At 46.4% G+C, this 24,613-nt stretch overlaps 1 protein-coding gene across 1 annotated transcript in view; it reads right to left on the minus strand.

Moving 5' to 3' along the window:
* Positions 1–24,613, minus strand: part of DNAJC16 (DnaJ heat shock protein family (Hsp40) member C16) — a 1,127,735-nt gene that overhangs the window by 34,119 nt on the left and 1,069,003 nt on the right. The window contains exon 14 of the mRNA XM_069610457.1: positions 3,869–4,036. Coding sequence (XP_069466558.1) covers positions 3,869–4,036 — 168 coding nt within the window. The remainder of the gene's footprint in view (positions 1–3,868; positions 4,037–24,613) is intronic.

Raw genomic sequence — 24,613 nt, forward strand, 5'->3', positions numbered from 1 at the left:
CTGCTCACTTGGGCTGACTGGTGACCCTTGCTGGGTCCTGCAAGTGTTCGTATTGCTGTAGTATTCTTCTTCACATAGTTGTCTTTTCAGGTGCCGTCCTTATTGGGATTACCACATCTGGGTCCTTGCTGGGCCGTGGATAGGACTCACATGGACCAGAGCTCCCAAAGGCCATTAGTCCAACCTAAAAATCCAACGTACCTGTGCATGCACCGATGCTAGGCAGGATTTGCACAGTCAGCTCAGTTATTTTCTATCCCCAGGTCCTCAGACTCTGATCCCATAGATACTCTTGCTCTCTAGGGTCCTGTAACGCTCACCTGATTCCCACAGAGACGCTGACCCAAACTGGACTGCTACCGTTTCTTCTATCGTGAGGCGTAGGACCCGGAAGATGCTCTGGACGGGGCCTCCGAATTTGGATTGTCTGGCTTGTAGAGTAAGTTTTCTGCAGGTGGAAGAAAAGGGATTGATTACCAGCTGGGGTGGATATGTGTTCCCACCAATCTCCCGTTTCTCACTCTTCTTGACCTCCAACTTGGTTTCTGCGAGCTCTCACCTTAGGTATTGTAAAGATGAGCTCTCCATCCTGCTTCAGGTGCAGGGGTGCGTAGAATCCAGTTACGTCACTGGATGGGAAATAGTTGCGGACACTGTGTCCTTTCGTCTCTCCTGCGGTAGCCGTAAGTATGAGTGTCTTTTCTCCACAGGAGACGGGGCCCAGAAACCTAAAGCAGGTAAGTCTCTTGGTGAGTATTTGTTCTCCGTGCTTAGTTAGTGCTCACCATGTATGCCTCTTATGCAGGCGCTGGGATGTAGCTGGCGTCGTGGCCGCGGTGGAGGAAGGTAAGTGAAAGAAAAGCGACTGCTTACTTCTAATGATTGTCTTTTTCTGCTTACAGGTGCCGAGATGCTGCCGGCGACAAAGCCGCTGTCGCGTGTGATGAGGCACGTAAGTAAGTGGAAGAAATGTGGCCGCTTTAGAGCGGGCACCTCTAATGACTGTCTTTTTCTGTTTTTCAGGTGCCGAGATGCTGCCGGCGTCGTGGCCGCGGTGGAGTTCGGAGAGGCGCGACTGCGAGCGTTTGAGAGAGCTGCTAATCTTGTACCTTTCCTTTGCAGGATCGTCGGAGGTAGGATTGCTGAGGCCGGATTTCGGTAAGTATAATTTCTAATGCTTGTCTTCTCTTTTCTTGTCTGTTTGCAGGTGTTCTGGGTGCTGGCGGGCGTGTCAGGAGCCAGGATGCAGGAGCCGACTCGGTGAGCGTCCTGCTGCTGATGCAGAATAACGCGAAGCAGGTGTATTCCATCGGCCGTGGTTTAAATAGCAGAGAAGTGCTTCAGGTGTGTGTTCTTCCACCGGCCCCACCCAGGTAAGAAAAGAGTTCCTGAATAGAGGAAATAGTTCCTCCCAGCCCTGATGGCTGGGGACTTCAGCCAGACTGGATTGTTCTGGGTAAGTATGCAGCATGGTCTGCCTCAGGTAAGTCCACCCAAGCATTATTACACAGTTTATCAATATGAGCCCGGCACCTATGGCGCCGGGACTGAAGTCCTTTATGAGCCTGGCGCCAAGGCGCCAGGACACGGTCCAAAGGGCCCCTGTAGGGGTCTGCTGGGTCCGGAGATGTGGAAGAAGGGTCTGCTTCCGGGGGCGCTGGGCCAGTCCTGGCTCCTCTGGAGTAGTGCTCATGACAGGTCCCTTGGCTCGGGAAGCAGTGGAGTACTACGGAGCCCCTTAAACCATTTATCTCCATATACTATAGAGGGCCCACGGAAGCCAGCTTTGTCTATCCTGGGCTGAAACTTTTCTTAGGGTGTCTCCTTTGGCTAGTTCCTCTTTCTGCTGCACCTGTGGAGTAATGCAAGAGCCTGCCTAATGCTTCACCATAATCATGGCAGGCCTACTGGGGTTGCCACATTGATTTCAATGGGAGAAACTTTAGACTCCTAAAAAGCTTGGATAATAAATACTACAGAATGACTAATTTATGATCGAGGGGCATTGGTCTGCCTAATCTGCAGTCTTTACCACAGTCTTGGGCAAGAGTAACACACCCACCTCAGATATATCAAGAGTAAGGCATGGAACGCTGCAGTGAAGTGTTTGTCAAAACTCTCAGTTAGCCTTGAGGCAAATCAAAAACACGTTGATCCTCAAATGCTGCTCATCTCAGACCTTGAATGAGATGGATACATTTGATTTTTTGCCCAAGGTTGATGAGGTGGAAATAACTTGTCTTCTCAAATTTGCAAAGAAGGGAACTTCTTTGCAACAACTTTCTGAAGGCATAGAAATAATGGATTTGGTTGACGGATACCCGCCATAGAGCATCAATTATGCACCATGCATGCTTAAGAGCATCAATCCTAAAAACCGATTTGTTGGGGAAAGGTTTAGATCGGGCCCCTACTTGCAAGAACTTCTTTGCAGAGAACAGAAATGGGATGTCGCAACAATGGAAATGTGACCTTCAAATGACCTAGTCGTTGCACATTTTGTCTTCATTCCATGTTTCACAGGATTTCCAGGCTTATCAATCGAGGAAACCCCTGAGGGCTAACACTGTCTAAAAAATGTTTTTTTTAAAAGAAGCATTTCTCATCTAAAATGAAATACAGACTATATCAAGGGTACCTGCTACGGTCTCGATCATCCAGGTGATCAATGAATTTAAACAAAGTAATTGACCGAGCCCACAAGTGGTGGACAGAACAGATTATAGATACTTATGCCCAGGATTTGTACCATAATAAATATGTATTTTTTAAACAAAATTCATGACTAGCATGATATCAAAATTGAGCAAATATCGTCATAACAAACACCTAGGGTGAATAGTAGCCCCAACTCCATTCAACCTATGGCGTAGGCGTACTCATTCGCAAACTCATTCATACTTCTCACTTAATGCACTTCTTCACTGCAGGCCTATATAAATCAATGGCTTAATGACAACAATTCGCCAATTCTCATACACCCCATAGGTTTACAGACGCGTCTTTTTGCTACACAAAAAGTGTTGTCAACACGTATATCAGCCAGAATATGCAGGCCTTAGTACTGTGGCCCTCTGATGTCACCAGCCTTCTTCAGGACGAAATGGGTGCCTCGCTGTGGCCACTTCTACGCCTTTCTGTGTTGGTGCTTCATCTCCAGGGGTTAATTCTGGATGCAAGCTCAGATTTCTCCAGAAAGTTCAGGCGACTGAATCACTTGAAAATGTGCCTATTATGTCCATGTCGGAAAATCTCAAGAATAACTCAAAAATAAAAACCTGGGTATACATCCTGGGTCCAGCACAGAAAGAAAAAAATGGGAGTCTTGGCAAATCCATAACATCCTCTGTGTGGCAAATTGTGTAACAGAGTAAATATGGAAAAAACTGTACAATGGGATATCTAATGCGGTCCCAACTACATATCCCCACCAACATCGTGCCCTGTCTTCTGTATTCTGACCTTATTCTGTTCTATATGCACCACCTCCCGTTTGTGAAACTCCTATTACAGAACATTCTCTCCTTTGATAAGGTGAGGATTTAATTTCAAACACCACCTAAACAAAAGATGAAAGAAAGACACCTGGGTAGAGAAGAATGCATTGAATATATATTAAGTGGTGATTTTGTACTGCACCAACAGCAGTTGAATAGGTACATTTAGGCAGTGGTCAAGGTACGGACAGGAGTCTATGCAGTCAAAAGGAAGCAAATGCATAGTAATGTGCATGTATTTATAAACAAAAAGCTTTAAGACCGTTTGCATCAAACATGTAGTGGCAGTTCCAGCTGGCAATAGAAAACAGATGAAAGGCACATTATGAGAGTTTTTGGATGATGGTAATTATATGCACTGGTATACTCACCCTGTGAATGTATAGACCTCTTGTGCAAACCTCTGCAGCAGGCTAGCTTTGGTTGAACTAGAGACAATAAGAACTACATTCATGTGACCAGGCCGTAGGCGAAGTAGATTACTCGTATAGTTAACATCTGTCAGTTCAGTAACTTCGACAAAGCCCTTTCTTGGTACCCTAAAATGGGAAAACAATGACTTAAGATAAAAATGGATGCACCAGGCAAGAATACAGTTGCTAGCACAGTGCAGGCAGGCCAAGGGGCACAGATGGAAGCACTGTGATGTATTAGGACATCCATTAATCCTACATGGAGAAGAACAAGGGGAAGAAAGAAATGTACAAAAAAGATAAGCAGAGTAAAAACAGAAAAGGAAGCGAAGCAAGAATACATAACATAGTGCAGTGTAAGGTTATAAATAGACTTAGTGCACACCAGGAAGCAAAGAAAGCAGAGGGCTAGGGCAGAAATGGAAAGTGACTGCAGGGACGATAAAGTAAAACCAGCGTTCAGTGGCAAAAAGAGAATCCCAGAGATGGAGGGCCAACAGGGAACATAACGTGCAGGAAGAAACGTGCTGAGGAGTGAGATGGAAGGTAAAAAGCAGAGCCGTACTGATGATGATATAAATGTTTATTCGAATAAAAATATTCATCAAACATACATGTTACTGAACAAGCAATTTAAGACATAATTCATTAATACATATTGAATAAATCAGACACCATTGCATTGTTTACAGATTACAATACAAAGGACAATTTACATAGTTCTAAAATGCAGCGTCTGAGTTCTTAAAAGCCCCCTTTCTTAAATACATAAGGCCCTTCAAATAATGCAACAGCGCCCAAGCCATCAATTCCGTTTCTGCCATTAATAGGAAAATCATGGCTGGCCTATACTGACGCAGATCTGTACATTTTATTACTTGCAGGATCGTTTGTTTTCTGATACTTGCATAGCCCGGGCAAAACAAAATAAAATGGCATACATTTTCATTTGGAGCGCCACACGCGGGGCAGCTTGAGTCATCCGGATAGCCTGCCCATTTCGCTGTGTTACCTCTCAACCGATCAAATCGTGCCCTTGTAATGAGCCAGCTATGATTTTTTTCCCTTGCCCACAGAAGGTACGGCTGTAGGGTTGATGTCCCACAAATAAGCAGTTGAGCGCTATCCCCTTGTGACGCCTGTGCTACATTTGTGCATCTTGCCGCAATTTCCCTAATTACTGCTTCCTTGAATGATCTATCTTCATGCTGCAGTAACACCACAGTAGGAGGTAGCTCAACCGGCACATTCGCCTTACAGAGCGACTCCTTCACGGACCTTAAATGTAAAAAGCAGAGCCATTCTGTTAAGAGAATCATAGAGACAAGGTGTAAAAAGAAGCAGTGGTCGAAATTAAGATTGGATAAGCCGGAGCTAAAGGCAGTTCCTGGGTATCCAGCATTAACCAGTGACCAGCAGCTTTCATGGTGGAACAAGGAGCTAACAAATAACATTCCAACTTCCACATAAAATATAAACCTATCCTTGTGTCCATTATTTAGGACCCCTTTTGCTTTAAATGTTGTTTAGATGTGCACCAATGTTTATATACAGATTGTCCTAAATGCAAAGACTTAAATTCACATAGGTGCATTTGTTCAACATTAGTTGGCCTGGCGAGCCAAAAGCAGCTCCTGGTAGCTGCTTGTGTTAAGCTAACCAGGCACTTCTATGCTACAAGCAGGAGCTAAATAGCTCCCAGCTCCCATCAATTTCGAACCCTTATGGAAGCATAGTTAAAGTTCATAACGGAATAAAAAGGTACCTAGAACGAGGGAGAGTAATCTGCAAAGGCAAAAAGGGAAACCCAAATAGGGAGCAGGCAAAAAGAATTACAGAGGAGCATTCAGAACGGAAATCATGGAGAGGTAGAACAGAAAAGGAAGTGGAGAAGGCAGGAGTTGTATGGAGAATTTACCACTTTTCCCTTAAGTCCTTTGAAGAACAGGGACTTAAGTGGAAGCACAAGGCCAAAAAAGGGATTTCTGATCTACCACCCTTTCTCTGTGCTTCTGTGGTTTTCTTTTTGCCAACCAATGTAGTTGTAGTTATTTTTTTTGTTTATTTGTTTAGCTTACTATGGTAGCCCTTAAGGCTGCTGGGTAAGAGGAACTCCAAAGGGGTACTCCCAAAATACACCCTTTTGTCTCTGGGTACATTTTCTCTGTCATGAAGTGCCAGGTTACAGACTGGTGGCAGATATACTTTTATATTTTGTTGCACCAAGATGTAGACTTTTCACTCATTGATAGCCACCTTTTCCTGATAACAAGAGACCTGGATATCAAGTCTTAGTTTAAAGCCTGTGACCTGGACATTTTCATTGTGCTTCTTCACTGTCTTGGCAGGTATAGCCATTGAGACCAGTCTGCCCGTGTGGGCTAAGGTTCCTTTGTGTGAAAGAAAGCTAGATTAGGTTGTATGCATGCATTCCAGACACCTCAAGCCACATCCCTGTGTGTGCGCCAGCAAACGTAGAACTGGAAATTACTACTTCGACAGATGCCAAAAACTTTGAATAGCACATGGATGGTGATTGAAGGGCTGGGATAGCCCTTGGCCGGCCGTATGTATGCATATGTATATCTGTAATATGTATATCTGTACAGACCGCTGGCTATTCACAATTTCATGCCTGGAACTATATCCAAATAGGTGGAGCAATGAAGATATTGCAGATGGTCTCTTGCTGGAAAGCTGTGAAGCCAACTGCTGAGATTGATGAGGTGAAGCCCTGCCTTGCTCTATCTAAACTGGCTGGTTTCTCCTGCCATGCAGGTCGATTTGCTCTGTCAGAAGCCCCCCCCCCCCCAATCCCCTGCAGATTTCAGGCCTACAACTTCAGGGGCAATCTTTCGGAATTCCTCCACCAAGCCATCTCCAGGGACTCTGCTTGCAGACCTTGCTTCAGGAACAAGGAAAGTGGTCAAAGCCAACTCCCGAAACAGGAATCAACCTTTGCACCTGCAGCCCGTGCACATTCTTAACTCCTTTCAGCACCCTGGTCCAGTTCTAGGGAGTCTAAAGACTTGCATCTTGTTTCTGGTTCTGATCTTTTGTGCTTCAGGAAGCCACTAAACCGCGTTTTCAGCTGCATCTGGGCATGGCTCCAAAACAACAATCTTCCCTTAAAGGGCTTCAGACCATCAAACCTGGGCCTGGATCTCCTTTGGTGGGGCCTCATCACGAAACTTAAGACTGCCTCTTCTGCAGCTCCAGTTAGACTCTGGTAACTTGACTCACATTTGATCTATAACTGAGAAAGGCCTTATGCCTTTGTCCTGTTCGTTCCTATGGACACGCTTTCTAAAACTTTTTAAACTGTCTAAAAGTATCTAGAAAGGGACCACCTGTAACCTTCAATTGAATACCTGTTTTATTTTGTACTTTTTCTATTTCTAAATTACTGACCTGAGTTTGTAGATGCTTCTTGATGCGCACCTTCACATAAAAAGTATATTTTAGTAATTTACTGTTTGGACCTTCCTTTAGCGAGAGTGTAAATGTCACTGTTTATTCTTAAGTACTCATCAGAAGACTTGAATATCTCTCCCTTTCCAAGGGAATGAAGGTAGGTTTAGAGAGAGGAAGTGCAGGGGAAGGGCAGAGGGGGAATCACAGGGGCACAAGGGCAAAAGGGTACAAGTCCTTCACCTGTAACACATTTTCTGCAGCTTAATAGCCATTAAATTCAAATGACTGCACTTAGCCTGCGACTTAGCAGCTGTTATAGAACTTTAATTTGTCTTCAAAGATAATATCAAGGCATTCTATAATGGGCTTCTATGTAAAGACTCCCCCCTATGAAGTAGGACCAAAATCACAATGCACTGACCACCTACTTAGAACGGTCTAATCTGTGCAAAATGCATGCATGTGCCCGTTACCGATACACATGCTGTGCAAAGACTATCTGTACTAGTTCTAATTAAAGTGGAGAAGGGTACGATGTTCGAGTGGGGACAAAAAAATCTTAACATCACAGCTTTCACCACCTAAGTATCCTGTGGTAAATATACATTAAAAAGATATGGCCTTGTAATAAAAGTGTATTATAATTGATGCTTAAGTTACACATCTGTGTTGTCCAGTGTCATTCCTAGTAACGTGACAGAACCGATTTCCTTTAATGAAATAGGACAACAAAGCATTTGCTAAATGCCGTCCCTCAAGCAGAGCGTAATATTTATTTGAAAGGCTTATTGGATTGGTTAAAATATATCCCAGTGATTTCTACAATTCAACTGGCTGTTGCAGCCTTTGTTATGGGATTACTCTTGTGTTCCCACAGTTTAGAGAAAGGTTTTCTGCACTTTATACATGTGTTGTCCTGCCTAGATGTGCAGTAAACTCCATTGTAAAGTAAGGATTTAGTTTTAGTTAAAAAAAATTTAAAAAAAGAAAGCGTAAAGGCCACGTGCCACTTCTCTAAGAATCAGTAGATGCGAAGAAACTGTCCTTCCATGAAATATATTTAATTGTGCATTTGCTCACAAGGAGGGCTCATTAATCAGATGAGTACCACATTCATTTCCCAAATTGAAGGGGTTAGCAAGGTTGAAGCCGTATTGAAAAACTATAAGAATGCTATGGAAATTGAACTACAGATCCTTTATCGTGTAAACTGTCAATGCTGCCATTTGAACTTTGACAGGGGTACATTATATTCCCTTACCTGCTAAATAAAAAGGCACAAATACCTTGCATCACTGTATATTTGTAAAATCTTTCTTCTCAAACAAGGTACAACAAATCTCTTGCATTAGCAGAATAACATTTCTCACTGATGGCTCCCTTTCTTCTATCACAAGGGACATGTAATTCAGTTGCCCAGGCTCAACGAAAAAGGGAACCATGGTGAAAAATTCTGTGCACCTTGTCCAAGGATACGTATGAATGTGCCGTTTCTAGCATATTTCTGGTGACCTTTCCATGAGGCAAGAAAACCAAGACGGTCTGGCACCCTATCAAGCCTATTGGAATCAGAATCATTTATAGCCAACTACCAGCTACTAACTACCTCAACATTTCTGCTATCCATGGGAGTAGTTTACAAACAATGGAAGATTCCCAATGCATTTCTCCTGTAACCCTTGTGGGTGTCTAAAGGGGTAATATTGCAATAGCTCCTTCTCCCTGATTGAAAATAAATCTGTCTTGGGTCACAAAATAGTTCACTAATCTGGAAGAAGATATCCGAGAACATCCACTAGCCTGCCAATCCTATTTGCTTTTATAAGAGCAATTAAACCCTTGAATTGTAGGCCAGGCATCTTTGACTCTAGAGGAGTCCGGAACGATTGAGCAAGTGCTCATCTGTCCCTGTTGCAGCTGAAGTATCTGGTCCTGTGGAAAGAGAGCCTCACACTGGGGGTTGGACCCGAAGACTGCCTTTGACTCGGTTGGCCCTTGGTGGTCCACATTGTTCCAGGAGGTTGAGGTCAGGGTTTGGTTAACATCCTAGAGGCTATTAACAGGGATACATGCTGCCAAATTATATTTGGTAGGCTTACTATGAGTTTAGGGCGAGACTGGTGTGTGGCAGGGCTGCATTCTAGCCCACTGCCCACTTTAATTGTTTTATAAATATTAAAATAACCTCCATGTTTGGGGTTGGCCAGGGCAGTAATTGCCCACAAGCATAATCCTAAATAAGCCTGAGCGAAGGGAAGGCTCAGGGTCATCTGCCCCCCGAACATGGAGGTGAACACCAACAGCATCCTGGGGGCTTCCACAGGGGTGCTAATCATGATTTATTAATTTTTATTTTTAAAGGAAATCAGCTCTGTATGCCCAGTTTCCCTTAAAAAATGACCAAAAAGGATAGCTGCCATGGAAAATAGTAAAGGGACAAAGATCCTTTTCTATTTTCCTAGCAGCCATTGCGAAGTCTCGATAGCGGAACAAGTGAGCGCAAGCGAGGTAGCAGGTTTTGGAAGGTGCAGTGGGATCCTGGGGAGTTGGGGGAGGGAGCAAGAGTCCTGGGTCAGTGGGACCAGATAAAATGGCAGATGCCCATGGAAAACCTCTAACTCTGCAGTAGCCAGACATTGGACAAACGAGAGACATAACCTTGCTGAAATTAAGTTTATTATATTGGAAGTGATTCACAAGAATGAACCACATGAGAACTTACAAAAACAAATGGAAAGAAGAGAATGCTTCTGGATTGAACGCTTAAGGACCCTCACACCTAAAGGACTCAACAAAGAAATCAACTGACCATCTTACCTGTGAAGATGATTATTCATCCTCTCTTCCATCTTGAACAGCTTTTTGGATTGTAAAAGTTTTTTGGATTGAAGAATATATGTTGGATTGAAAAAGTTTTTGCATAGCAAATTAATATTTTTTCCTTGTTTCTCATCTTTAACTCACCTGTCTGGGGTGCAAAAAATGTATTTGGAATAGATTTGGGGTGGTCTTGGAACAATGACATTTATATTAACACACAGTCTCTCACACAATGTAATCATATACTGCCATATGACTTCAGTCAGTCATCAAAATACACGACTTCAGATATCTACCATAAGCAACACTTAAATTGTGAATCTAAATAAGGTGTGCTTTATGTTTCATTCCTGTATTAGCTTTAGATTCCACTCATACCCTATGTCCATCACATTAAATACATGTCAGTTACCTTAATTCTTTAGATCTACCTTTACTATAAAACAGGTAACATACGGTTTGTATCTGTACACATGGTCTCTTCACATCACATAAATATCCCATTCTCTAACACAGGCAGCCACTCTCTGGCCCTTTTCCCGCCTTTTTTCCTTTACTTTTTGTTTAGCATCCTCAGAATTCTACATGTTAAAATGCATTTACGGTTTCAAATATTGTTTTCATTTAGTATCCCAAACATCGGATTTAATTACAGGTAATTTTATGCATAACATGCACACAGTGTTCACTTACTACATACATCCACACCAGCTTTCTTAATTTTATTAATCCATACACAGGGCCGGTTTATAGGTAAACAGTTCGCTAAATTAAAAAATTTGAAAATCCATATACTTATATTTTTTTACGGGTGTCCAAAACACGAACTGGGCAATCTCATCTTCCCGCACCCCCGTTGCTATGGAGATGGCGCGAGGTGCCGGAGCGTGGGCACGCACGCCGACGGTCCGTGGCGACCTCGCAGGATCGCCTAGGTGACAACTTTTCCTTTTATAGAAAGCCGCGTCCTCTGCCGCGGCTGCCAACATTTTTGTGTGATTGCACTGCACGCTCAGGTAAGCGATTCTGCTATCTTTGTACAAAGGGTATATACATGGCACCCTTTGTTCATATTTGACACATTAAGTGTCATCAACATGAATTCTAACATGAAGACTACGTTTGTTACAGCTCTGGCTCCATGCGGCTGCAGCAACCTTGCACATAAGGTAATACGAGGTTTCCCTCCATAAAAGACACATTTAATTTACCTTTGAATTAACCTTAGATTCATGAAATGTGAGCTAAGGAATTTTCATCCGTTGTTTAATTTCTTTCTTCTGTTTTCCTTTATTTTTATTTAAATACGCCTATGTACAGATTGACGGGAATTGTAGGCATAAGGTACATTTTAAATTCTTACCTTTGTCACCTAACTGATTCAACACCCTAATATGGACCATGTGTGTCACACCATGAACTAATTAGCTTTATGCATATTTTCTTTCACATATCTGGAATCGTGCAAACTCTATACATGTATGCTAATGGTATGTATTACGATTACCTTATTGTACGTTATTCAGACTTTTTTTGATTATGTTTGTGCCTGACACTGGTGAATATTGGTTACTGATTGTATATATCAGGTGTTAATGCCCTGAAGAAGGAATTTGATTCCGAAATGCATAGGCAAAAACTGTTTAAACTGTGTCCCCGGAAATGCTTCGTTGCTTAACTATATTACATGAAGAAAATGGTTATTTTCGTAATAACTATCAAAGTAAAACTCTTATGGTTACAATTACGAATCAAATACAGTCTTAAGTAAGTTTTTGATGCTAACCATGAGTCTAATACAGATTCCTAATAAGATATGTGTGAAGATACAGCTCAGTTCTTGAGCATCCGTGAGAGCGCCAGACTTAGCTGGATAGTGCTTTCCAGCTTCAACTTGGAGGTTTGCAGCACGAGGCTCCTGGCGTCATAGGACCATCACACAGCCTGGCAGCTCCAGTGAAGAATAAATAACCAGTATATATTAACGTTTGAACCACATAACTCGGGTCAGTGCCCACCTCTTCTTGCCAGTTCAGATGCCCATGGAGGTGCACAGGTGGCTGAGAGAACAAAGGCAGTTACTTAAGGATTACACCCTCAATACGAGCCACCTCATTGGCCATAAGTGCTCCCTCAGGTGCAGATCAAGCCAATGAGTGGTTCGGGGTGAGCCATGCATCCAAGATGGGGGAAGAAGCAACATTTGCATTAGAAGTAGTTATAATCTCAAACTAAACAGACCAGAAAAAGGTTATGGGAGTTGTTGATAATTACTGTTGTGTGAAAAGGCTAACTAGACCACCACTCTAACAGATGCAGATTTCAAAATGTCACCCAAAAAAATATTGGGGAAAACCTGTTAGAAACTGCTGCATTTAGGCTTAATTACCATTGCATTACGTACCTAAAAAATGTACAAAATCCCAACGCAAACATACTTATTGTTCCTTCATCTTGAAAAAATGCTCTTACAGCGTGTGTTGCAGATGTGTGAGGCTTCCCAACATTTGTGCTGTCACAATCGAATTTCAGAAGATTGGCACAAATTTGTCCATCAGGCTGATAAAAATGTGAAAAATTAGAAGTTGATGGGTACATTTTAACTGTCGGGCCTTTTTCGTGGCAATGCATCTGACATTTTGTAATTCTTGTTGCAAGTAGCTGGATGATCTGTTTAACAACTTAGTAACCATTTATTGAAGCAAGACCACAGAATGGTGAAGGGTAGCAGGAAAACCCTAAAACCATAAGCCAATGATGCCAAATACTCAAATGATTATTTGGGACCCAACCTCTACTTCTGGGGCCTGGTCTTATTAGGTTGAAAAAAGTACCATGACTCGAAGGTAAATTGCAGTAGCATTTATTTGCTTTAGTGGGAAGCTAGAAAATCATTCAATTAGTGCACCTATGAAAGAGGGAACATTGCAAGACTGTTTTTTTTCTCTCAAGGCCAGTTCCTGATTTAAAAAAAAAATATTTTAGTAACCCTGAAATGTTGAAACACATGGCAGAGTTTTGTGATCCAGGCTGGGTAATGGGGAAATGGTGATCCAGGGGGCCGAGTGTCACTCTGGCTCTGGAGTCCCTCACCAGTGTGGGTCCTAAAACTTTCCACCAGTTACTCCGAGCAATGCAGGGCTCCCACAGGGAAAGAAGGAGATAGAAAAGGGTTGATCAATAGCCCAATGGTGTTTCTGAGAGAAGTAGCAATGGTCTGTTGGTTCTAGGGTAGGGGAAAAGGACCGCTCAGTACCCGCTTGACACAGCCATAAATCTCAATCTCCCAATGGTATCACTGCCAGGGCCACCCAGGGGCAAACCCTACCATTAAAGGTGCAACTAAACTCTTGACCTACTGAATACTTTTGCTTATTCAGACTGCACTGTAAATTGACCTACAAATATATTTGCATCCGTTATCAACTCGATTGTTGGATTCCTCTCTGTGTAACTGTATTGTCCAAACATTTACTGCTGTAACCTTCCCTTGTCTATCAAATAACGCGCCCAGATGCCCCAGGGTTAGGTGCACTATATAAATGTACAAATAAATAAAAAGTTAGAGACCTGTGTTCAGAAGCAAGTGGCATGCATTATGAGTGCTGGTAGGCTAGACCTTAATAAATCAGAATGCCAAGAGTCCCTTTGGTCATGGAAGGGTGAGAGCACAACCTTTGTACAGAACTTTGTAAGAGAAATCATTGCTAATTAGATCGTTCTGATATTTGCATGGACCCACGCCCCCCCTCTCCACCCCCCACACAGAGCAACAGCCAACTAAGAATGGGCAAGAAAATGGAATTGGACTAACTTTCTTTTAAAGAAACCTATGACTTGCAGGCAATTTCAATTTCTGGAGTGTTGGCCTGCTGCCACTTCCTACAGCAAACAGGATGGTAGAAATCTACAGGTTTAGTTTGCACAGACACTTCATTCATTCATTTGTGCGCTCAGCCTGCAGTCCACTAGTCCCACGCAGAAACCATGGGGCATTCAGCGATTGGGGACCAGAGCAGAATCCTTAACCAGAAGCCGCTCAACATATTTAGGCTCGAAATGAATCAGATTACTGCAATCCCACTGAAAAGCTCAGGCCAGGGACAGTGGAGAAATTATAAATTACTCTCCGTAGTGACTTTCCTTCATACTGCATGGGCGTCCCTTCCAAGTGGTGGGGGCAAGGTCATCCACCCCGCGCCACAGAAGCTAGCCCTCGCAGCGTGGTACCTGAACAGGTAATGCTGCGGCACCTCAGCCTCTCCCCAGGCTAATCTGGAAATCATACAGGGGCGGAAGGAGTAAGGCTACCAGGGCCCAGTATAAAAGTAAATGGACCAGATTCTGCCACTGGGCAGACTCTAGGGAAATCGACCCCCTGGCATGCACGTTGGCCGACATGCTCTCCTTTTCGGCCCACCTCGCCCACTCGGGTGTGCATGTGGACACCTGCCGTACATACCTCGCAGCCATCTGGGCTTACAGGAATTCGGAGGAGGGGATCTTCTCCTCCAATCCTATCGTCAAGTAACATTTGACGGGGCTCGCAAGGCTCTACCCGCCTGTCAAGAGGCCGCACCCAGTGTGGGACCTCAACATAGTCTTGGGTGCCCTGGCGCACAAACCGTTCGAGCCAATGGCATCTGCGGATATCAGGCTGGTCACCAAGACGGTCGGGCAAGTCGGGCCTCACCTCGGCTCATAGAGTCAGCGAAATACAGGTGCCGGTCGCCACGGAACCATATACTACCCTTCACAGGGACAAAGCAGTCCTACGGATAGACCCGGCATTTCTGCCCAAGGTGCTGTCTGCGTTACACTTGAACAAGGAAATAGTCCTGTCTACATTCTTTGCCGATCCCAAGGACAAAGCACAGAGAGTGCTGCACTGCCTGGATGTCAGGCGTGCCCTGAAATTTTACTTGGACAGGGTCAAGGGCTTCCGTAAATCGGACACCCTGTATCACTTTCGGAGGCTATCAGGCCTCCAAATCCTGCTGGATGGCCATCAAGGAAGCGCACGTGCCAGCACAAGCCATTTTCGGCCAGCATGCATGCCCACAGTCAGGACCAAGGCAACAGCCATCGCATTCCAGCGCAACGTCCCCTGGCAGGTCATAAGCAGGGTGGCTACTTGGGCCACTCCCTCATCTTTCTGCAAGCATTACTGTTTGGATGCTGGCTCTAGATCTGATGTGGCTTTCGGACAGGCGATTCCAGGAACCTATTTGCTTAAGGAGGGTCTCCTTTCCACCCTGGGGGTACATTCAGTTGTAATCGCCCATGCAGTATGGAGGAAAGGGGACGGGACGTAAGAGTAATTATAAGTTACTCACCGTAGTGACTAATGTACTCTTAGTCATTAGTCCCCTTTCCTCCATACGTCCCACTGTCCCCCCCCCACTAATAGGGGTGTAATTAGGCAATGTTACATTTATTGTCGAAGCGTCAATGGGGACTGAGGTGTGGCGCCAGAAGCGCATGCTGCCTGGGCCGTACCCCTGAGTGCTTCTAAATTTAAAGGGGAAGAAGGTTTTTTTGGGTGAAAAAGGTTCCGTCTCCCGTCCCTTGGAAGGGACACCCATGCAGTATGGAGGAAACGGGACGGGACGTAAGAGCATCAAAGTGTGTAGTTCCTTCATCAACCAGCCAACAATGTATCTAGAGAAGGTGCTAATCTGGTACCCTATAAAAAAGTACCTGCTACAGTTGGTGAGTGCAGGAATCAGGACAGTGCACAGTGTGGAGAAGAGGAAATGGGCACAAGGAGAGAAGAGAGCTAAAAGAGGGGGACAGGAGGTACAGTGTGGGAAAACGAGAGTGAGGAGGAGAAGGCTATCCAGAAGAGGGAACAAGGTGTAGAGAAAGTGGAGGGAGAGCACAAAGAGACAGAGAGAGGGGGAGGAAGCAGCAATGACAAAGCCGAAATGTGGAGTGGTGGTGATCAACAGTGTTGTAAGGAAAGGAGGTGAAAGGAAGAGTTAGGTATTGAAAGGAAAGGAAGGGAGGAAACAAAGGAGTGAAGTGGAGAATTGAAAGGAAAAAGAACAAGGAAGAAGGAACACTAGAGGGAGAGTGCGCGAGAGAGAAGAACAAGTTACTTCTTAGCTTGTAATGTTCCTCCGACATATTCCTTACCTTGATAGATTACTTCCAGCTTGCTGGGCTCGGAAATGTTTTCAGTAGAGGGCGCTGCGCGTTGACGTCCCTCGAGTTGGTGTCCCTCGACAGCCTCTGTATCGGCGCTGACGTCATCGTGCATATAAATAGACTCGCACAGCGTCCGTTGCTCAGTTCCGTTTTGAAGCTTAAGAGTAGCTGTGCATGAATTGGTTATTGACTTTGAAGGAGCGTAAGCTGCAACCACAAGGGAAGTTTTACTGAGGGGATGAATGGGAGGGGCGATAAGGAATACGTCGGAGGAACATCCCATCGAAAGAACGTTACAAGGTAAGAAGTAACTTGTTCTTCGAAGGGATTGTGTCCTCCGACGTATTCCTCATCTTGATTGACTCCCATAGCAGTGGTGTGTAAACGGAGGTGAGAGTAAAAGTGTAATATTTCCCTTTAAGAATAAACAGAGTGTAGCACTGCTTTGCCAAATCTTGTCTCCTGGCTAGAGGAGGAATCCAGATTGTAGAATTTTGTAAAGGTATGTGCGGACAACCATGTGGCAGCCGCACATATGTCTCGAATCGGTACCCCTCTTTGGAGGGCCGAAGAGGCTGCGATACCCCTGGTTGAATGAGCCCTAAGGTGTTGAGGGGCTATTTCCCTGCCAATTTGTAGCATTCTAGAATGGCTAAAATAATCCATCTTGAAATGGTCTGTTTTGGGATTGGCAATCCTAATTTGTGTCCTGCATAACCTATAAACAGTTGGTCTGCTTGCCTTATCCTTGCAAGTCTGCTGATATAAAAACTCAAGGCTCGCCTTGGATCCAGCCTATGTAGCCTCTCTTCCTCTTTCCCTGGATGGGGAGGAGGATAGAATGAAGGTAAGGTTATCTTCTGAGTGATGTGGAATTCAGAGACTACCTTTGGGAGGAAACTAGGCTTCACTTGTAGGACAACTTTGTCTTTGTGAAAAATTGTATGAGGAGGTTTGCAAGTTAGAGCTTGTAATTCGCTCACTTTTCTGGCAGATGTCAAAGCCACTAGTAAGACTGTTTTAAGGGTGAGAAATCTTAATGAACAAGAATGGAGTGGTTCAAAAGGAGTACCCATCTGGAAATTTAAGACTAGATTTAAATCCCACAAGGGAACTTGAAACGGCTTTGGGGGATATACATTAGTTAACCTCTTTAGAAATTGAATTACTAAGGGTAATTTGAAATATGATGGCTCCTCCGCAGTGTGCTTGAAGATTGACAGCGCTGCGAGGTAGCCCTTGATCGCACCAACTTGAAGACCTGAATTCGCTAAATAGAGCAAAAAAGATAACACCATTGGTGTACCGCATGAAAAGGGTTTGATATTCTTTGCTCTACACCAGTTGCAAAACTTGTTCCAACGGCAGCGGTATAAAGTCTTTGTTGCTGGCCTTCTAGCCGAAAGCAACACCTCCATGACATCATCTGGGAGGTCCCAATCCTTGTATCTCAACCTTTCAGAAACCAAGCGTGAAGGTTGAGGGTTCTGATGTCTGGATGGAGAACCTGACCTCCCTTCTGCGAGAGAAGATCCTCCCTGTGCGGAAGACGAATCGGAGGGCAGATGGATTTGTCCAGAAGGTCCGGGTACCACGTTCTCCTGGCTCAGTCTGGGGCAATTAGTATCATAGTCTTCCGGAATCTTCTCAACCTCCTGACCATCTGAGGAATGACAGAGACCGGAGGAAACACATACAGAAGTGGAAACTCCCAGTCCATTACAAACGCATCCCCCTAGAGCTCCTCACGGGGGAGATTCCCTTGAGCAAAACTGATTGCACTTCCTGTTAATACTGGTGGCGAACAGATCCACTTGAGGGGTTCCCCCCAAAGGGTGAAGATCTCTTGAAGGACTTCCTGAGCTATCTCCCACTCGTAGGAGACTGTGCTCTGCCTGCTCAGAGCGTCCGCTGTCAAGTTCTTCTCTCCTGCTAAGTGAACTGCCGATAGAGAGATTCCTTCTTGAATTACCCAAAACCAGAGCTGCATCGCCTCTCTGCACAGTGGCAGTGATCCTACGCCTCCTCTTTTGTTGAGGTAGTGCATGGCCACTGTGTTGTCCATCATTATTAGGACATTTTTCCCTTGTACAGATGGCAGAAAAGCCTTCAGCGCTAATTTGATAGCTCTCAGCTCCAACGGGTTGATATGTAGTCTGGACTCCAATGGAGACCAATGACCGCTGATGGTCAAGTCGTTGGCATGGGCTCCCCACCCCGTGAGTGAGGCATCCGTGACTACTGTTATCTCCGGCCATGGTTGCCAAAACAGTTCTCCTTTCAAAATGTTCTCCCGACAGGCCCACCACTGAAGGTCTCGAGCCACTTTGTCCGGGACCTGAAGGAGACCTGTCATTCTTCCTGAGAATTGCGACCACTGGGTTCTTAGTGCCCACTGGAGGGATCTCATTCTCAGGTGACACTCTGGCACAAGGAAGATGCAGGATGCCACGAGGCCTAGTAACCTCAAAAAGTCAAAGGCTGGGAGACGTTGGGCATTTTGAAACTTGGTGACCATCTGCAGAATATCTTGAGCCCTCACCTCTGGTGGCGAGGCTTTCCCCAGGGAAGTGTCCAGGACCGCTCCGATGAACTGGAGTCTCTGTGATGGTATCATCTGTGACTTCTTTAAATTGAGGGAGAAGCCCAGTTTGTGAAGGAAGTGGCAGACATAATCTAGTTGGGTCTGAGCTTGTTCCCGTTAGGCAGAAACCTGTGCAGTTCCCTTAGGGACCACTGCAAAAGGCTTAAGACTGCAAGTGTTGGCAGTAAACCCAATTGGTAGCAGTCTGTACCACCCAGATTTACCTGGTAGCTGTGGCTGAGCAGCCAGACTTCTCTCAAGAAGAGTTAGACAGTATATAGAGTATACAAGATAGGTACCAAAATACAGCAGCACAAGCAAACACTGACCACAGCTTTGGTATCAAAGTATATAATTATTTATTTAAAGACACATTTATAGAAACACTCCAGCACTATTATTGTAAGCAAGTTCAAAACACAGTCACTATTAATATATATACATCCCTTATCAGACAAGTCTTCGTTAACACCACATATTTTCAGACACAGGTGAGCGCTTACACTCCAATAAGTTATCAAAAAAGGGATTGAAAACGCAGAAATTAGAAAAGCACACAACACTAATACTTTAGAAGCACCCAGCAAGGCAGGAAAGTCAAAGTCTACTTGTGAGCAAAAAGTTCAGAGGCCAGGCTCCCTCTTGGAGAGAGCAGAACACCAATGCACCCAAGATCACACACTTTAAGAGGCTTGAAAAGTCTTGCAGAGAGTTCAAAAAGGAATTAGTACAGCTCAGAAAAGTTCAGTTAGCCAGCCTAGGGTCATCCCAGGTAGTAAGTAGAGGATTTAATAGACACCCCGTACAGACCGTTGCAAGGGAGGCTAGGCGGACACAGTACCTTTAAAATGGAGAGGATCCTCCAGCGGGGGCAGTTGTTCCTGGCAGCGGGTGCAAGTCGCGGCGTCGTCCAGAGGAAGAGAAGACCTCGACGTGGAGGAAAGCTGAAGGTCGCTGCACTGCCAGGGAAGAAACCAGCCGCGGAGTTCTCCGGTTAAAAAGTACTACCCTTTTATTAGCAGTAGTGGTAAATCGCGGTATCCCGGTTGCCGGGGTGCTTGGCACAGGCAAGGCGGCTACGAGATGATCCGGGAAGGCGAAAAGACGGGCAAACTGGTTATCCCCACCAGTCAAAGGAAGAAGACTCCTTGGAATGAAGATCTTCTCTGTCGTCGGGAAAAGTGGTGAGACGGTTCAGCAGGGCTCCACCGGTGGTGTCGTCGTTGCAGGTCGGCTCAACTTCTCCCTCCTTGGATTCTTTAGGTCCTGTGGCGACGTCTGAAGTTCCAGTCGCCAAAGCCCTGCTTTTATGCAGAAAACTCCCATTCATCAGTCCTAGCTGTCACTCAAACATGCTAAGTGGTGAGCCGGGCGGCTCACCACTGGGCCAATCATACAAGAGTGTGACTTGAGTTGCCGAGGCAACTCAGTCCAGGGTGCCTAACCCCCCCCCCCCACACACATCCTGTAGACCTAGACAGAGTGGCACCACTTTTGGAGGCTTCTGTGTACAAGCCCGCCAAAAAGTGGAACAAAGGGCTCGACTTGGGTTGGAGTTACAGAGGCGAACACAAACGTCATTTTAAAACCGAGTTCTAGCAAAAAGACCCAACCGGGGAATAAATATTAAATAAATAACCCGGCGGTATCTTTAACATTGCACCAAAAAGTGGTGCGTTTAAAATGAATGAGAAAATCCCATAGAAAATATTCCGGTGGAATATTTCGCGTGGTAACCACTGCCACCAACCAGAAACTCGACGAGGGGGGACTGCACAGTGCCCCCTCGAAAAACAGACCCAGGGGCAATCTAATTACCCCTACCAGTACTTCCACAGTATGATGGTTTGTACTGGTTCTGTTCCCAATTTAAGACTAGTAAAGTCAATGGTGACTTTACATGCCCTGGGAGACAGTAGTTCCCAGGGTGTGGAGTCTATGTTTGGGGGTCACTATGACACCCCTGTGTTATTGCACTGAGGGTGCTGTGTAACACACTTACCAAAAACCACATGAAACCCTATGGAGTAAAAGACCCCATAGCCCATCAAACACATTACAAAGTCAAAGGATATCTCAAATCATGTCTAAGAGTGGGAGAAAGAGTCTCACTCTTAGCAGGAGAAAAAATTAAACCCCAAAAATCCAGCAAAGCTGCTGGGGGACTCACTAGGTTTGGGAAATTAGCCTTAACAGAGAATTCTCCCTAACAGTTCCGAAGATACTGCTCTGATCAACCAATCGTCTAGGTAGGGGTAGACGTGGATCCCTTCCCTCCTTAGACTTGCAGCCACTACCGGCATTAGCTTGGTGAAGACCCTCGGGGCGGAGGTCAGCCCGAATGGCAGAACTCGAAATTGATAATGAGAGTTGCCAATTGCGAACCTCACGTATTTCCTGTGTTTGTGATGGATTGGCACATGAAATAAGCATCCTGAAGGTCTAGAGGTACCAGCCAGTCCTGAAGCTGGAGGGCCTGAAGGATCTGAGAGAGAGTTACCATCTTGAACTTGTCCTTCCTGAGGAATTTGTTGAATTCTCGTAAGTCCAAGATGGGTCTCAGTCCTCCGTCCTTCTTCGGTACCGGAAAGTAGGGGGAATACCAACCCTTGTGCCTCTCCGCTACAGGTACCGGTTCTATGGCACCTTGCTCTAGCAGGTCTAGAATCTCCTGCAAAAGGAGCGGGTCTGGAAACTTCAAAGAGTTGTTCCCCGGTGGATGACTGAGGGGTGCGTAGAAAAGGCAGGCAGTAACCTTGGGCAACTGTCTCCAATGCCCAAGCATCTGACGTAATAGCCTACCATTCCGTCAGATGTTGAGTTAACCTGCCCCCTACTGGTGTCTTGTGAGGAGTGACCTCAGAGTGGTTTAGAGGCGACTGACGCAGGGGGCGTGGCCTGGAGCTGATGGCGGACGGACGCTGATGTGCTGAGCTCCGGCCGAGATGCCGCATCACGATCCTGTATTGGTGCGAAGCAGACACCTTCTGACACTACAAGCCGCTGTGTAGGTGTGGGAACCGACCTGCCACAAGGTGTGTCGAATCGCTGGCGGAATCGGATCGGTGAACCGCTTATACGCCCGCCCGCACTTCCCTTGCCTCCCGCAACTGCCTGGGCCCAAGATGGCGAGCGCCACGTGAAGCCGCGGCAACCCGAGAGGAGGCCGCCTCTGCTCCCATACCTCCATAGCGGCCAGCGAGGGAAGAACGGAGGAGCCCATGATCCCCCTCCGGAGGGGTCGGTGACCACCAGGCTGCTCAGGCCCCAACGGCAGGTGCCTGCGTGACGACACCCCACCGACACGTGAGCCGGATGAGCCGCCGACAACACGCCAGATAGCAGCCACGAATCCGGCTGTCCCAGCCCGACCCCAAAGGAGTCTGCATCGGCGGAGGGGGCGTAGGGCCTCGGGGAGGAGCCACGAGACGAGAGCGCATCGCAGCGGCAGGCCCCGAGTGGCGACCCAGCAAGCCTGAGGTGAGGAGACCCGGGGGGAGCGTAACCAGAGGAAGTGCACCCTGGTCCCCTGCCCCACCAGCACCCAATAAGGCGGCCACTAGCATGAACGATATCTGGGCCGGGATGTGGCATTGAGGGGGTGCCCAGCGCAACACGCACATTGCGCAACACCAGCACACCCCAGCGGGCTACCCCAGACACTGAGACCCTTCCCCCCTCGACCCGCCTTGCCCAAATACTACACCCTGGAACCCCGTGGGGAGACGCACCGCGGACCTTACAGCCGGAGGGGCTGGGGGGTGTGTAGTCCCTGGCAGCCACAACCCCGCACTGCGCCCTGACCCGCCACGGACGAGTGCCGGGAGTGCTCCCTCCCCGGCTCACGCTGAGCACTATAAACCCCAGCTTCCCTAGCTTGGACATCTCCAGAACTGGGCCGCAGCGCTGGGGTAACACCAGAACCATTGTGGGAACCCTCTACCAAGACCAACGGTCAGGGCTGGGGCGGAGACTTCAGCATGGGCTCCATAAACAAGACTAGGCCGGCAACAATGGACACTTATGTCATATGACTAAGGCTAAGGACTCCAACATTCCGTCCTCCGCCGTCCCAGATCCCCCACAAGCAAAAGAACCGGACTCCACAGCAAACCAATCTCAAGTGCTAGAAGCCATAGCGTCACTCCGCACACATATAGACTCAAAAATAGATGAGTTCCGATCTGACATCCTGCTGGTGCGCCACGATGCCAGGAAACTAACAGAGAGAGTGACCAACAATTAAACAACCATAAAGGAAACGGCAGAAGGCAATGTCGAACTGAAAGCTAAAGTTGTGGACCTTGAGAGAAAAGTCGCCATTCTTGAAGCGAGGGCCGAGGAGGCGGAGGGACGGGCCAACATCAGAATATTGGGCATCCCGGAGGGCGACGAGGGTCCTAACCCAACAGCGTACATTGAATCCCTGCTGCAACAGGAGATAGGAGCGGGAAACCTCACAAGGATTCGCCGTGGAGAGAGCACATAGGTCCCTCCAGAAAAGGCCCCCTCCGGGCTCGCATCCTCGCCTGATAATTGCGAAAGTGCTCAATTTCCAAGATCGGGAAACCATCCTACGGTACTCCAGGGGGATGGGCGCCATTGAACGCGGCAATGCCAAAATAACCATTTACCCGGATTACACCCCGAAGGTACAGAGGGAAAGGAACTCGTTTGTGCCCGTTAAGGCTAGGCTCAGGCAACTAAACTTAAAATACATGCTGCTCTATCCATCGAGGCTTAAAGTCATCTACAAGGGCCGTGCAATCTTCCTGGAGTCCCCTGCCGCCGCTAACATGTGGATGGAGGATAACAACCTCTCTGACGGAACTGAGGCCCACCCCAAGGACTGCTGAAAATGAAACCAACCCGCAGCACATAAGTAACATGAACGTAGCTTCCCTGCAACCTCAAGCAACCAAGAAAGTAACATACACTACTGATAGCCAACTTCGATGCAGCCCTCGCTTGGCCCTCACACCAGGCACAGGACCCGACCCCCACGTATAGATCAGGTCAGGCCAGGCCAGTTGCCTGACCGACCATGCTCGAGCCTGACACCCGGATGGGTTCCGACGGCCCGAGAGCACCCGAGCACTGCAAGAATAATGCAGTAGCTGGGCGCACCAGTTCCAGTTTAGTAGTAGTTGTTGTTAATGTCAAGACTGCCCTCCTCATGAAGACCACTAATCAGACTATAGCGGACCACTGACCAGAGGCTGGAGCCTATCACTCCATACAGTTGCATCGGGACAAAACAACCGGTAACGCACAATCAAGTTATAAGACAGGCGAGAAGCCTTCCACACCAATAATCGAAGCTGAACGATGGCGACACGACTCAAGATAATCACGTGGAATGTTAGAGGGATGGGATCCTATCTGCGTAGGAACCGTATACATTCATACTTGAGAAGGAAGCAGGTATCCATTGCCCTCCTGCAGGAAACACACCTCACAACTGATGTCACCGACAAACTAGTGGGCTACTGGGGTGGCCAAGGCAATAGTGCCTCCTACTCGAAGTACGCAAGAGGCGTATACACATGGGTTAGCCCGGACATACCATTTTGCCAAATGGGGATGGAGGCCGACAAAGAGGGCAGGTATGTCATAGTCTGGGGCATGCTGGAGAACTTTCGATTATGCATCGTGAATTCATATTTCCCCCAACATGGCATACCTGCTCATCTCAAGCAGCTGTATGCCAGAATCTCACACCACAGGGAGGCCAC

The sequence above is a fragment of the Ambystoma mexicanum genome, chromosome 8, assembly GCF_040938575.1.
Source record: "Ambystoma mexicanum isolate Mex_15411 chromosome 8, UKY_AmexF1_1, whole genome shotgun sequence".
In the NCBI taxonomy this organism is placed as follows: Eukaryota; Metazoa; Chordata; class Amphibia; order Caudata; family Ambystomatidae; genus Ambystoma; species Ambystoma mexicanum.